General features: G+C 40.4%; 1 protein-coding gene across 1 annotated transcript in view; it reads right to left on the reverse strand.

The window, feature by feature from the left end:
- Window positions 1-14,809, reverse strand: part of DDX1 (DEAD-box helicase 1) — a 36,586-nt gene extending 21,777 nt beyond the window's left edge. The window contains exons 1-13 of the mRNA XM_042933638.1: window positions 14,728-14,809; window positions 11,811-11,862; window positions 11,462-11,525; window positions 10,544-10,573; window positions 9,491-9,587; window positions 7,306-7,353; window positions 5,463-5,546; window positions 5,151-5,234; window positions 4,705-4,781; window positions 3,938-4,010; window positions 2,193-2,269; window positions 1,970-2,084; window positions 1,128-1,266 (exon numbers count right to left, since the gene is read on the reverse strand). Coding sequence (XP_042789572.1) covers window positions 1,128-1,266; window positions 1,970-2,084; window positions 2,193-2,269; window positions 3,938-4,010; window positions 4,705-4,781; window positions 5,151-5,234; window positions 5,463-5,546; window positions 7,306-7,353; window positions 9,491-9,587; window positions 10,544-10,573; window positions 11,462-11,525; window positions 11,811-11,862; window positions 14,728-14,743 — 956 coding nt within the window. The 5' untranslated portion in view covers window positions 14,744-14,809. The remainder of the gene's footprint in view (window positions 1-1,127; window positions 1,267-1,969; window positions 2,085-2,192; window positions 2,270-3,937; window positions 4,011-4,704; window positions 4,782-5,150; window positions 5,235-5,462; window positions 5,547-7,305; window positions 7,354-9,490; window positions 9,588-10,543; window positions 10,574-11,461; window positions 11,526-11,810; window positions 11,863-14,727) is intronic.
- Window positions 14,810-15,135: the final 326 nt, after the last annotated feature.

The following is a 15,135-nucleotide window of genomic DNA, read 5'->3' on the forward strand; positions in this document are numbered from 1 at the left end:
ATGTTTACAGCAGCACTATCAACAATAGCCAAAGTATGGAAAGAGTCCAAATGTCCATCAATGGACGAATGGATAAAGAAGATGTGGTATATATACATACATATATATATATATATATACATATATATATATATACACACACACATAAACTTGTATATAAACAAGTATGTATATACATATATATATATATACACATACATATATGTATGTATATACATATGTATATATATGTATGTTATGTATAGATATATACATAAACTTGTATACATAAACACGTATATATATATATATATATACATAAACTTATGTACATATGTACATATATATAATGGGGTATTACTCAGCAATCAAAATCTTGCCATTTGCAACAACTACGTGGATGGAACTGGAGGGTATTATGCTAAGCAAAATTCGTCAGAGAAAGGCAAATATCATATGACTTCACTCATATGAGGACTTTAAGATACAAAACAGATGAACATAAGGGAAGGGAAGCAAAAATAACATGAAAACAGGGAGGGGTATAAAACATAAGAGACTCTTAAACACAGAGAACAAACAGAGGGTTACTGGAGGGGTTGTGGGAGGGGGGGATGGGCTAAATGGGTAAGGGGCACTGAGAAATCTACTCCTGAAATCATTGTTGCACTATATGCTAACTAATTTGGATGTAAATTTAAAAAAATAAAAAAATAAGACAAGTTAAAGAAAAACAAAACAATGAAATAACATGGGATGCTAAATAGCCACATGCTCAGGATTAGAAATAAAGTGCAATACACGGGATGTTCATAAAATTTTAGGGATGAATGAAAATTTAAACATTTTGAGCATGGAGAAATGGTCCAGTACTATTTGCCTAATGTTTATATAGTATGTAAACATACTGGAAGAAACTTACAAAACTAAATGGTGTATATTCAGAACATTATTTTGTGTAATAAAAATTTTCAAAGAGAAAAAAATAATTGCTACTATGTATCAAAGTTAAATCGTTACACACTCCCACCGGTGCATTCGAATGCATACTGAATTTCTACCTCATTTTTTTTTTTCTATCTCACTCTTCTTCCAAAACACCTTAAACCTAAAAACAACAGGCATGTGAGCACAAAAGGAAGCTTTACCTTAATTTAGGATTATCAATATATTTCTTAAACTGCTTGACGTTATTCAAAGTTTGTTCAGCTAACTCTCGGGAGGGCTCGACGATGAGAGCTTTCGGAGCATTGGGGAGAAACTTTGTTTGTGCCACCTGCGCATTACCTTAAGAAAACAGAAACAATTGGAACACGTTCAAATCACACCTCAATACTTTTACTTATAAAGCACGAGCGCAAAAATTCCAATATCAGAATTTTCAATAACTGTCGAAAAGTATAGGAGGTGGTCATAAAACAAAATAAAGCTAAGATTCCTAAAATGAACTATGGCTTCTTTAAATTTACTTGCAATAGATGCAATTGATTATATATTTTGTGATAAAGTAAACAAGCGATGAAATGTATTTACTTTAAATAATATAGTGGGTAAGAGTACGAGCTCTGGGCTCGAACTGCTTGGGTTTAAATTCAGTTCTCCCACTTGCTGTGTGTGACCGTGGGCAAGTTACGTCAAGTCCCTGCTCCTTGAGGTCTTTGTACAGTGGGAAGAGGGCTACCTTACAGGGTAGTGAACACCGATCCATGTAAAGCACTTGACACAGTGCCCATGGCGCTGAATACGCACAAGTTCAGAAACGCTAGACATCATCATCATGATCAGGTTCCCCAAAAGGCCTACGCTGACACTGAATACTCAAGAGTTTATGAATTGGGTTTTGAAACTGGATTTTACTGACATGGTACGTAAAGATGTGTGACTAAACCAGCAAAGAGAGCATATGGAACTCACTTACTATGAGAAGCCTCCTTACTGGAGTTTTCGCCAGTACCCCATTCCTGAAATTGGTACCCTCTCAGGGGCATACCTGTGTGCTGTGATTTGACAACATAACCATCCGCTGCCTTGGAAAGAGCAACAAAACCATCTTTTGGTGGAAACTTAAATTCTTCTTCACCGAAGTTAAATTTTAGTTCAGCATTCTAGCATTGAAAAAGAAAAGGAAAATTCTTAACCTACTAGCACACTAACTAATACAAAATAGTGAAGATCAGAGTAGCTTAGAATCACAGCAACATTTTTCTAATTACCTTCAAAACACAAGCAGGAAAGAGGGCTTGGTTCTTCATATGTGGTGGTATTTCAAATGCCAGACCAAGGTCTTTTCCTTAAAAAGAGAGAGAAACCGAAACTATCAGAAAAGAACCTCCCCACGCTCGCACCATCACCACTATCAACCCAACTGCATTCATGCTTTCGTGTCCTGTTCCCATGGATCAATTGTCCTGCTCAATGCCAGACCTTTCACTTTTTTACTTTTTCACTTTACTCCTAGAAGTGCCCTTTCTGCCCCCTACATTTCTAAACATTCCCTACCTACTGGATCACTTCCATTGGACGCTGCAACTAGACTTTCCATGGCATACAAGCATGCTGCGACAGCTCCCATATTAAAACACAGACAACCTCCTTGAATCCACCTCTTCCTCCATTCACCTTCTATTTGTTTTCTCTTCTGTAGTAAAACTCCCTGATCTCCATTTTCACCATGTCACTTCATTTCATCTCATTCTCTACTCAAGTGATCCCCCATCAGGCTCCCCCAACTCACCCATCACGCTCACTAAAAGAGGTCCTTCTCAAGCTCATCAGTGATACCTTCTTGCCAAACCCGGTGGCAAATCTCATCCGTCACCTTCCCAGGTTACACCCATCAGCAGCACTGGACACAATCTGACTATTCCCTCCTCCTTCAAATACTTTCCTCACCTGGACCGCAGGACCTCAACCGCTCTTGCTTCTCCTGCTGGCTCTCCTCCTCATTCGCCTCTGCTGCATTCTCCTCCATCTAACCACCTCTAACCACAGGAACACCCCAGGCCTCAGATCTCTCCTATTCCTCATCTATTCTCCTTCCCTAAGGGATCTCATCCAGTCTTCCAGCTTTAAACTCATCGTTAAGCCAATGTCTCCCAAAGATGTATCTCCAACCCTGACCTCCTGACTTACACACTTAACCAGTTACTTGGCTTTACCACTTAGATGTGTAGGAAGTACCTCCAATTTAATATACCCCAAATAGAAACCCCAGCATCCAAATGGCTCCCTATCTACTGCCACCACCCTCACCACTCTGTTTTTAACACAGAAGCCATAATGATACGGCTAAAGATGCCAATTCTCTACTCAAAACCAATCAGGCTTCCAATCTCACTCAGAAAGTTTGTATCATGGCCTATAAGGCCCTATCCTACATGGCCTGGCCTCACTACCTCAACTGACCTAACATTCTACCACCCCTCTCCACGCCCAGTGTTCTCCAGCTCCATTGGCCTCCTCGCTGTTACTCAAATACCTCAAGCACACTTTCCTCCCGAGACCTTTGCATTTACTGTTCCCTCTGCTTGAAACGCTTGGAAGATTTTTGCACGGCTCACCACCTGACGCGTTCGGATTGCTACTCAGATGTCACCTTATCAGAGAAGGCTTTTCTGACAACCCTGTGAAAGTAGCACAGCCCTAGACTGCTATCACCCTCCATCCCCTTACCCTGCTTACAATCTCCTTCGGGGCACTCATATCCCACCTGGCCCATTGTGCCTCTGTCTCCCCCCACCGGTAGGTAAGCCCCACAAGACTAAACGTGTTTGTCTATTCCATCTTCTACTCATCTTTGGCACCTCCCGGTGTGCCTGGCATACAGGAAATGCTCAGTAAGTATTGGTTCAAAGGTAAGACAGGGAGGTAGAAATGAAGAAGAGGGTAAGGGAATTATAAGTTATAAATATTTGTTATCATGTATTTTCTCTAATAAGACAATCCACAGAAAGCTCACCATTTTTGGAGAACTTGACATGCCCTTTATCTATATCTAGGTAACATCCAATGGTATCGTGCATAGTGAATTCCTAGAAAAGCACAAAGTCAAGTGCTGTTAACAGGAAGCAAAATCATAAAGTCACAAGTTCACATACAGCTACATCAAAAGTACACATCAGTTCTTTAAAATAATTCCTTGAGGCCCTAATGTAGGTGTTTAAAACTGCCATTATTTCAGGCGCCTGACTGGCTCAGTCAGTGGAGCGTGCGACTCTTGATCTTGAGGTCGTGAGTTTGAGTCCCATGTTGGGGATAGAGATTACTTAAAAATAAAATCTTTAAAAACAAAACAAACAAAAATGCCTATTACAGCATATCATATGTAACAACAGAGGCATCTTGACAGGCTTTTTAGAATCAACAGGATACTCGGGCTCCATCCACATTAAAAACTACATTTAGATTCATGATTAGATTTTCAAGATCAAAAACAAGAAATGAGAAGAACATAATGCATTCAAGTCAAAGCCAAAATCAAAATGGATGAAAACAAAACAAAGTAGTATATTTCGAAAGGCTAATAAATGGCCACAGGGAAAAATATTTAGCTCATTTTGTAACATTTCTTCACTGAAGTCCAAATCTGAACTTTCTGTGGAATACACTCAGAAAATCCACTTGAATCTGAGAGTCACTTTTATATCCTCAGTCATGTCACAAGTGATCAAGTAAGTACGCAAGAGAACTTAGTAATGCCACGATTAGGTCGAGAATACAACTTACCTCTCCATAATTATCAAACTGTTTATTATGGGATTTCTTTCCTGTTCCACCAAAGCCAAATCCAAACTTGTCAGTACCTAGATTTTAAAATACACGTTATTTATTGGTTAAGAGTAAACGTAAAACTAAACACTCCGCCCATAAAAGAAGTTCACAAATCTACAATAACTTGAAGCATCTATGCTACCCTGTGTGGTGCATATTTATTCATACTAACTTTACTCTTTTTCTTAACTTTGTTCCTCCTCATTTTATACTGTTACAGTATGTACTTCTTAACACTGCAAATCCTTTTGGAACACAGTGAGTATACATACATTTATGTCCAAGTTTCTAAAATATAAACTTTATATGGTTATGCTTATTTATTTTGCTCCCCACTGTAATAAATGTCAACAATCCACAAATATAAATCCGTAAATTCAGTTTATCTTAGAAATGCTTACCGAGGTCTAAGGAAGCCTGCATGGAAGACCAGCCAACCCTGCACAATCCTTGGTCGTGACAGGATACTTCATAGTAGTGCTTTCCTGTAAGGGCAAATACTCCGAGGTTTATACACACCTAGGATTCACTTGCCATGTAGCCACTTTCCCATTGTTTCTGAATTACAATTTGTATGTTCCAAATGAAGAGCAGCCTGTCTTTTTGTAACATTAGAAATCTTCTCAGATCCTTACTTAAAGCTACAGAAAGCAAGCTCATGTATTAATACATTACTTCACAAGCTGAGACAAGTACAAATGCTATTTAAATACCTTTCGTCAACCCTTTAGTGGCTCTGCATCCGTGCCACTCCTTCACTTCTCTGCTTTGACAACAAAGACCATCTGACCCAATTGCTGGATTTGAGAAAAACGCAAAAAAACACGTCAGTACAATTATATAAATTAAGCATTCAGTCTCACCAATAAAATAATTCTTTCACTTGTTGCAATGTTCCAGACGCTGAGACTTACTGATCCTGAGTAACAAGATCTTCCCTACAGGTAATCACCCTTATTCATCCCCTGGAAGGCCCTGGCCATGTGGCGGACTAGTTTCTATACTGTTATCTACACTGTCATCTATTAACTCAGGTGAGACTTTACTGCATCAAGTCTGGAAAGGAGTCACCACGGCACCTAATCTCACTCACACCGATAACTCAGCTGCATCACCAACACAAATGTGTTCAGACAATCCTTGTCTAGAGTCTTTTAAAGAAATGGATACTACGAGGTGATGCAGCACTCACTCATCAATACCTATTGCTCTGACTTTATGCTTAAATTAGAGCTTGAGCAAATACGACACTAAAAGGAAAACGGGAACTATCTCTGGCTCGTTCCCCAATCCACGGATCCAGAAACCGCAGAGAAAGCGGGGAAAAGCACAAATAAATAAACCTGTGGTCATTCACTAATATTAGGACCCTACTAAACGATGTTCTGTATTATACCTTATGGGCAGTCACAGTGCTTGTCAGCGCTTACTGGCTCTAAGTAAAGCATACAGCCTTCATTTGTCCTGGAAAGAAACTGTAACTTCTGTCCCGGCTCAGGCTTACGACGCCAGTTCCCTACCTGAACGTACAACAAACCCTCAAGAAAAGCATCTCATCACACATTTTACTTCACTCATCAGAAATTAAATTATTTATTCAAAGTATAAATTCTTATTCGTATAGGTACTATGTTCCATAAAACTTTAAACTCTTTAAAAAGTTATCTAAGCAATGGCAAATCCTTAAAATTTCTATATTTAAAATTCTTTACGCATGCAGATAGAAACTTTATACAAACTAGAAGTCACGTGGTGGAGAGCAGCAGTTTACATGTTCTGTTGGTCTGTCTGGGGCGTGATTACTCACACTCCCTCTACTTCTTTGTATCCTGCTTCCGTTCTCACCCACACCTGGCGAAAATTCTTCAAGTCAACACTACAGTTCTGCCTCATTCTCTATAAAGGCCACACGATGGTCCTCGGATACACCCTAATCTTTGTTAACCAATCTCTGGGCAGTAATGGGATTCATCCTCTCGTCAGTTTTTACCATTTACAAGTGATGCCACATCTAACAGCTCTGTATGTATATCCTCACATACGGGCACTCATACTACAACGGGCTAGACCTTCCAGAAGTATACACATATTTTTAACCAGCAATGCCAAACTGCTTTCCAGAAAGGCAGTAATTTGATAGGCTGGTTATCACTCTGTTCAACTGCTGCCAATCAAATGGGTATAAAACGACACCTCACTGCAACTTTAATTTCCACTTAGCTGCTATCTGTAAACATTGTCTCTGAACGACTGTTGTCATTTGGATCTGCTCTCGTGGGCACTGCCGATTCACATCCTTCAGCCACTTTCTTTACGGGTTATCTTTCTTACCAAACAGGTAACTTGTTATCTACATGAGACCCCTTGCCATTTTATATGGTTTCTGTATCCGTCATCAACACTGCAAGTGTTCTTTCTGCACTTTTTTGTTTTTGTCTACTGACGTTCTTCTGTGGTATCTCTTACACATATGTGTTTAAATATTAAACAAATACACCTCTATCTTTTGCAATTTCCAAGTTTCCTATTTGGGTCAGGAAAAATCTATCCACTTACCAAAAGCAGATCCTCTATCATATGGGTTCATTTGCCATTTGTTGAGCACTAAAAATAAGTTACAAACATATGAAATTGAAAACTCTCTAAAAAACAAGCCAAACATTTTATATTTTACATACCTTAATTCCTCTGGATTTAATATGGCTTTATACATTATTTGGAATGTACAAGTAAAAGCTCTGCTGTTTTTATTCAAGGCAAAATTGAAAGTGAAAACTGAAACAGGTCAAAGGCAATAATCACGGGCCTTCTGGGCTAAAACCTTTTCTCCTCACTTCCTTCACTGCACTTTGTAGTAGAAGGCACTGATCCCTGTAAGAACTATGAAGGCACTGATAAATGAAGTTTTGGTAACTAAACAACCTGATTACAATCATAATGGAAATAAATGACCAACATATCAAGATCTAGTTAAGTATCACTATCATTTTTAAAAGAAAAGTTCTTTATTTTAATTAAGTCCATAACACATTCAAAAGTCACAATTTTTTTTTTCCTCCTCCCTTGCATGGGATCAGCATTTTCCTTTTCTAAAACACCTTAATAGTCTATGGATAACCAAAGAATTGTAATAGCTAGAGAACTCTACATGTTTTCCAGCCCAGTTTCCTGACCAATGTAGAAATCTTTCCTAGATTACTTGTGGTCAAATGATATCTATCGTCTGCTTAAACACTCTGATGGAGAAGTAACTTCCTCTGAGGCTCTCTCTTTCATTGTGGGCTCAATAGAGCAAATTAGCAAGTATTTACACAGAAATCTTCATTAGGTTATTTCTAATTAGTCCTGCTCTTTTCTAGAACAATTATTTTCTCTCAAATCCCTTCAATGATTTCAATGATTTAACAATTATCCCAACACTTTTTTTTACTTATTTCTCTATGTTTACACATCTAGTTTCTTGATCTCCCAGTTTAAGGTGTCAAGACCCGACTAGGCTCCCATGCTGATAGGGCAGGGCCTGCTTGGGATTCTCTCTCTCCCTCTCACTCTGCCTCTCCCCAACTCGCGCACTTTCTCTCTAAATAAATAAATAAATATTTTAAATCAATAAATATCTAATTTATTTCTCACAGGCCACGATATTCAAAACTACTACCATTCTGGTTATCCTCCTTTGGAAGGATGCTCCTGTATCACCATCTCTCATAAATGATGGTTTACTGTTGTTACAAGTTCTGAAACTACTTTCAAGTAGGCCAGCAGTCTAAATTACTGAGAAGAAAAATGTTGATATACCCAGTTCACTCCACTTAAGCTTGCAATTTTGCCACAATGCTGTTTTGTATCATGAAACAAATAGGACTTAAAACATAAAAATTTTTTAAATAAAAATTTAAAATTTAAATTTAAAATTTAAAATAAATTTTGTCAAAGTATTAACAAAACCATAAATTATTCAAGGTAGAATGGAATTCAGAACCATTTAACAAAAGCAACACAATTTACAGATGAGGAAATTGATGTAAGATTGTTCATGGCACAGATAGGACCAGAAATCCTAGTAAAAGACCAGTCTCAAAGTAAATGGGACTAAAACTGAGTTTAAAATTTATACTTTACATTTTAACTTCCTGGACCCCTTTCTTATCTTAAAGGGAAAATGCATGCCTCTTTTCCCTGTGGAAGGCAATACTTCCCACCATCATGGATTTTTACTCCATCAATTTTTTAATAAAATCCTTAATACCTTTGTAAAATACTGCACCAACGTATCTTCAATATTAGACATAAGGGTATTATTCTCTCAAAGAGAGCACCACTAGTATTTTAGGAGACAATCTTTTTTTTAATGTTTATTTTTCGGGGAGACAGAGACAGCAAGTGAGCGAGCGTGGGGGAGGGGCAGAGAGAGAGGGAGACACAGAATCTGAAGCAGATTCCAGGCTCTGAGCTATCAGCACAGAGCCTGACGCAGGGCGCGAACCCACGAACCAGGACATGAGCCAAAGTCTGATGCTTAACCAACTAAGCCACCCAAGCGCCCCTAGGAGGGACAACCTTTCACTGTTTATGCTGTAAATGACATTCAGTATCCCTGGTTTCCAAGGCACCAAATGCCATTACCTCTCCCCTCAGATATCGACAATAAAAATGCACACTCTGACCTCCCGTCCGTCAATGCCAAGAATGAGAATTACTATTTTTATGCAAAAGGTAAATATTACTATGCAAAAATTACCTGAAGCACCGGTTTTAATTGTTGTTTTTCCTTTTTTGCCTTCCTGTTGGTCTTTCAGAGTCTCATAAACTATCTGGATAACTGGAATACTGAAAGCCTATCAAAGAAACAATTGTTCTCTACATTAGCATTCAGATATTAATGACAGTTTGACAACAGACATTACAGAAGCTATGCATGCACATTCAATAATTACATATTCCAGACTGCTACTCTAATTTCATTTGTCCAAACCCAAAACATGAGCAAGGTAATAAGAGAGTTGATTAAATGAAGGCAAGAGGAGACAGCTGATAGCCCAAAACAATACACAAAGGGGACCTGCATAACGAGCCTAAACTAAAGCAGGAAACTACTTTCCCGGCTGACACACTACTTCTCTGGTCCAGGCCAACAGGAGAGCAACCCCTACTGTCAGCCTATTACAGAGCCATTGCACTAAAATTCAGAAATAAGTATAAATACAGAAGATACTACAACTCTTTATACAAGACCAGTTTAAAACTTCACTATTCTTAAAGGTATACTCTTGTAGACCCTATTTCAGAATTAGGGGGCAACAAGAATATCACCCTCGGTGGCAATCAATTCCTTACATTTTTTTAAGTGTTTATTCATTTTTGAGAGACAGCGTGAGCGTGGGGGAGGGGCACAGAGAGGGAGACAGCATCCCAAGCAGGCCGGAACTCATGACTTGAGCCAAAGTCGCAAGCCCAACCAACTGAGCCACCCAGGTGCCCCTCAATTCCTTACATTTTGGAAAAGGTGGTTTTATTAAATACTTCAAAGCAGAAGCTACGTTCAAACTTACTTTAAAAATTAACTCTTACAGGGGCGCCTGGGTGGCTCAGTCCTGATTTCGGCTCAGGTCATTATCTCACAGTCGTGAGAGCCACATGGAGAATGGAGCCTGCTTGAGATTCTCTCTCCCTCTCTCTCTGCCCCTCCTCTGCTCTTGTGCATGTGAGCTTGCACTCTCTCTCTCAAAATAAATAAATAAACTTAAAACAAAATAACTCTTACAAAGTAAATCAATTTAAGTTCGTTACTTACACCAGTTTTTCCACTTCCTGTTTCTGCAGCCTAAATGGAAAAAAAAGTTGATTTTATCATTTAAGTTGCCAATTAGGAAAGCCAAATTAACATGACACTACGTAGAAATCTTTAAGACTTCACTAGCTACCTTTATTGTCACAGTGCCTCCAGATGACTCAGGTTTCTGCAGTCAACTCTATTGCCAATCTTGTCACTTCTCTCCCATCGCTCAAGAATCTGCTCTCCCGTTCTTTTCCCACTGCTACTGTTCAAATCCAAGCCCTCATCATTCTAACCTAGATCATTACAGAAGTATCCTACCAGTATCTAAACTCTGAGCTATACTACAAGCTGCTACCAAATCAGTCTTCATCAACGCGGTTACAGCTATGTAACACATCCCCACTTAAAAATGTCCAATGAGCCCCACTGCCAACAAATATCAATTCTTTAACATGATACTCGAGAAAGAGCCCAAGTAATTTGACCCACTATGTACTTCCCATCTTACCCCAAGTTACACACCCCGCCCCCAACACACACATTTTATGCTACCATCTAATTGAATTACTCAGGGGTCAACTCCTGCAACCTCCTGCTCGCTGCTTTTGTTGATATGCTCTCTACATATAAGGTTTTCTCTCTCAGCTTTCCTTTGTCCAATATCTACTTCCCCAAGTAGAGCCTCTTGTACAACACTTACCTGTGTACCTGTCTTACTGTGCCACAGGGTTTCAGCTTCTCAAGAGTAAAGAGCGTATCTAATCCACCTTTGTGTTCCCTACAACTTCTACCTCAGTACTTTGAATACGGTATGAATAAAAGTAATTTGGTGAAAGTATCATTTTCAAGCTTGGGGAGCTCTAAAAGTGGTCACAAACAGTCCCAGAACTGTGTGTCCTCAACCCAGAAAGACCTCACCAAATGTAAACATACCATAAGTACATCACCGCCTCCTAGGATCAGTGGAATAGATTCAGCCTGGATATCAGTTGGGAGACTGAAAGAATCGTATTTCGAAGAATTCGAGTTAGTAAAAAAGCTAAATAAGTCATGCTAAACTATAAATCTAAAAGATAATTTTATTTGGTAAACAGTACCCATCTTTTCCAACTAAAAATATTATCAAAGTATAAAAGGGAAGCTTTCTAGAGAATAAGAGAATCCTAAGAAAAACTGAATTTTACTTACCAACTAGACTCCAAAATTTTTGATAGAATCTCTAGCAACTCCTTAAATTACTGAACATTGTTGTCACAGGTGCATTTAAGTTTTATGTACTTACAGCCAATCCATCTCCTCTACAGCTTGAGCAATCTCAGGCATGACACCCATCTCTGAAAACAAAAATCAATTGTAAGAAGTTGAGCACACTAAATTGAAATCATACTGCTCTTAAAAGGACTGTTGAGAGAACAGGGAAAGGCTTTGAAGCACAGCTGTTCTTTAGTACCTCCTGCGTATGGCACCATTAAGAGTATAGTTTTGGAGAAAGACTTGAGTTCACGAATAAACTGTCACTTACTAGCAATGTGACCTTGGCAAGCTCTACAGCTTGCAAAACTATACACCTATTTTCTCCACATGAAATCAGACTGATAGTATCTGCGTTGTAGAGCTATGGAAGATTATAGATGAAAATATGTGATACATGGTCGTCACTCGATACACAGTAGCCACCAGTCCTTCCTTCCTAGGGCTAGTGAAGAAAAATCTACCAGACTTGGAGAGAAGGTTCTATCTTGACCAACGTTTTGGTTGTTTCATCTAGACATAATGTGGAAGTTATGCATCTTCACTATTTGAGAACCATGTGATTAGCCTCAGCGACCTGAGAAAAGTGAACAGACAAGTGCAGAGAGAGGCCCACTTATTGGCAGCCAGGATCAAACTCCGACTAACTGAAAAGGGAGGGGCCAGTTGTGAAAAGCTGGATACTTAGAAATCACAGCTGAAGAACTACTGTTCTTAATTTTTCTCATATTTAAATAATTCACTTTGAAGCCAGTCCTAAATGAATAGATTGGGTTATTTCTGATTGAATCTTGTCATTTTTGTCATTTCTCAAATGAACTGTAGTAGCTGGCACACATGGAGTAGTTAGTTGGATTGTGTAAACCTCCCTTCCAAGTAAGTGATTTTTAAGTCTCCATTTACAAAAATGCAGCTTTTATTACTATTACAAAAACATATATTCTTATGAAAAATATAATAATACTCAAACATTCCTAAACCCCAGGGATAACCAATTTGGAATTTTTTTTTTTAATTTTTAAGGGAACTTTTTTATTTCTTATAATTGTGAAATGGCATAAATCTATAAATTGAATACATCCAGTGCGAAAACTGCTTTTTCTTTGCATTAGGTGAGAAGAATCACCCTAGCAAGTAACACAACAAAACAGGTAGAACACTAAAATTTTAGTACATAGTAAACTAGTTCATATAAGTACTAATGACATAGGAAAGTATGAAAATCATTTCCAAAAAAGGTTCTCCTCCCTCTAAATCTCCCCAGGAAAATCCACAAATCAAAAAAGTAATCAAGATCTAAAGCTGTATATCCAAGCAGAGCTTTCTAAGAATTGTTCCCATTAGGGTCTAGCTGTATTCTCTCTAAAATGCAAACTGCTAGAAAAAAGGAGACAGTCTTAAATACGCTGCACTGAGTATACTGCAAGCTGAGGCTGCCGGTGAAATTGTTACACAAGTAGTAACCAGAGACTGCTTTCAGCAAGTTCCAAACTTTCTTTTTTTTTTTTTTTCTTTTTTTAGCTTATCTACTTTTTGAGAGAGAGAGAGAGAGCAAGAGGGAGCAGGGGAGGGGCAGAGGGAGCGAGGGGGAGAATCCCAAGCAGGCTCCACACCGTCAGCGCAGAGCAGGATAAGGAGGCTCAAACTCATCAACCCTGAGATCATGACCTGGGTCGGGTAACCCCAGACAACTTCTTGTTTCATTCTGGTCATGTTCTCTGCATGTTTGCTTTGAAACCATGTTTTCTATAAAGATAACACTTAAATATTTAAGGGAACAATAGGAATATTCATGTTCTGTAATCCTACTTGTCTTTATTTCATATCACACACTCTTCTAGTCCTTCACCCTAACATCACTGAAATTTGCGCATGACTTCCAAAGAAGTGAACCTAATAAAATGACAATCTGAAACTGCTCTGCGCACCTTGGCTCTAACATCTTGTTCTAGGAGAGTTGGGCGAAGAAAAACAGCTACCAGTCTAAGTACATTTCCCCTTGCCTCCTATTATAAGATGCAACTAAAACAAATCAGAAATCGCGTCTCGTGACTAAAGGCGTGGAATTCCTAATCTTCTTGTAGGTGTAAGCCGAAGAAAGTACATTATTGTGTTATATCTGAAGTCATCTTCATAGGTTAAGTGCATCAAAAGACAGTAGGCCTCACTTGATACGTATATGGCTACATAAATTCGCCACCTTTCGTATACATAAGGCTTATGGCAGCTTCTAAAACTGGATGTAAAAAGGAGGACAGAGAAGACAGGAAAACGACAACTTTGGGGTTAGATCAGCCACCTCAAATCACTGTTTGGAATAAAGGAGGGCATCGTACCGCCAACTAAGAACAAATGAGTTTCCAAAATGTATGCTGGGCTGGTGTGTCTGCGAATATGCTTCAACATAGAACGTTAATGTTGCTACAGCAGCGTTTGGCAACAAATAATGATCAGAGGTGTGCCTGCGACTTTTCGTTTTAGGAAGGCCTGAAAAGACTGGACAGAGGCAGGACGGGCATTTCCGACTGACCCTTCCCCACGCCCCGCTGCTTCTCGGCCTGGCCAGGCCCGGAACCGGCGCGGGCAGAAGAGGGCTCCCGAGCGCCACTGCCACGTACGACAGGCCGGAGGCCTAGCGCTACGCCGCCGCGTCGTTTTCGCTGCCGCGGGTGCCCGGGCAGGCAGGCCGGCCGACGGCGGGGGAGAAAGGCGAGAGGGTGCAGGGGGAGGCCCGGCGGGCAGCACCTGCAGAGAAAGGCACTCGCCAACACCGAGGCGGAGGCCGCCACTGGTCCCCCCGCAGTTCGGGGACCGCTGCGGACAGCTCCCTCCCGGAGCGCGCCGCACTTGTCCCCACCGCCCCCACCGCCCCAATGGCTTCCCGCCCGCTTGCCGGCGCCGCGGCGTGGATGGAGCCGCCTGCACCAGCCCCCGCTCCAAAGACGCACCAGAAAAGGCCGCCATCTTCGCCCCGTCCTGCGCGGCTCCGCTCGCTCTCCCTCCCTCCGCACTGACACGCTTCTTGGCAGAGCGCGCTTCCGGCCCTCGGCCTGCAGCTTTCCCAGTCCGGGTAGGACCTCAGGCCGGGGAGAACGGTTCCGGCCGAAAGAAAGGCCCGGCCTGGCCCCCGCAGCGCGTTGACCAGGTTCAGCCGGACCTCGCCTTCGTAGGTAGCCAGGACCCGTCGTCATTAGCCGCGATAATAGTTATCTGTTGTTTAGAGCATGCCATGTGTCATCGGGACCACTTTTCCACATGTGAGGAAGCAGACGTTATGTGATGAAGGTCACACAATGGTCCTGGATGATCAGAGGGTAAGACGTTGCCCTCTCCGCTGCCTCACTCAGCACCCCGAC

Source organism: Panthera leo, chromosome A3 (genome assembly GCF_018350215.1).
Source record: "Panthera leo isolate Ple1 chromosome A3, P.leo_Ple1_pat1.1, whole genome shotgun sequence".
NCBI classification, from domain to species: Eukaryota; Metazoa; Chordata; class Mammalia; order Carnivora; family Felidae; genus Panthera; species Panthera leo.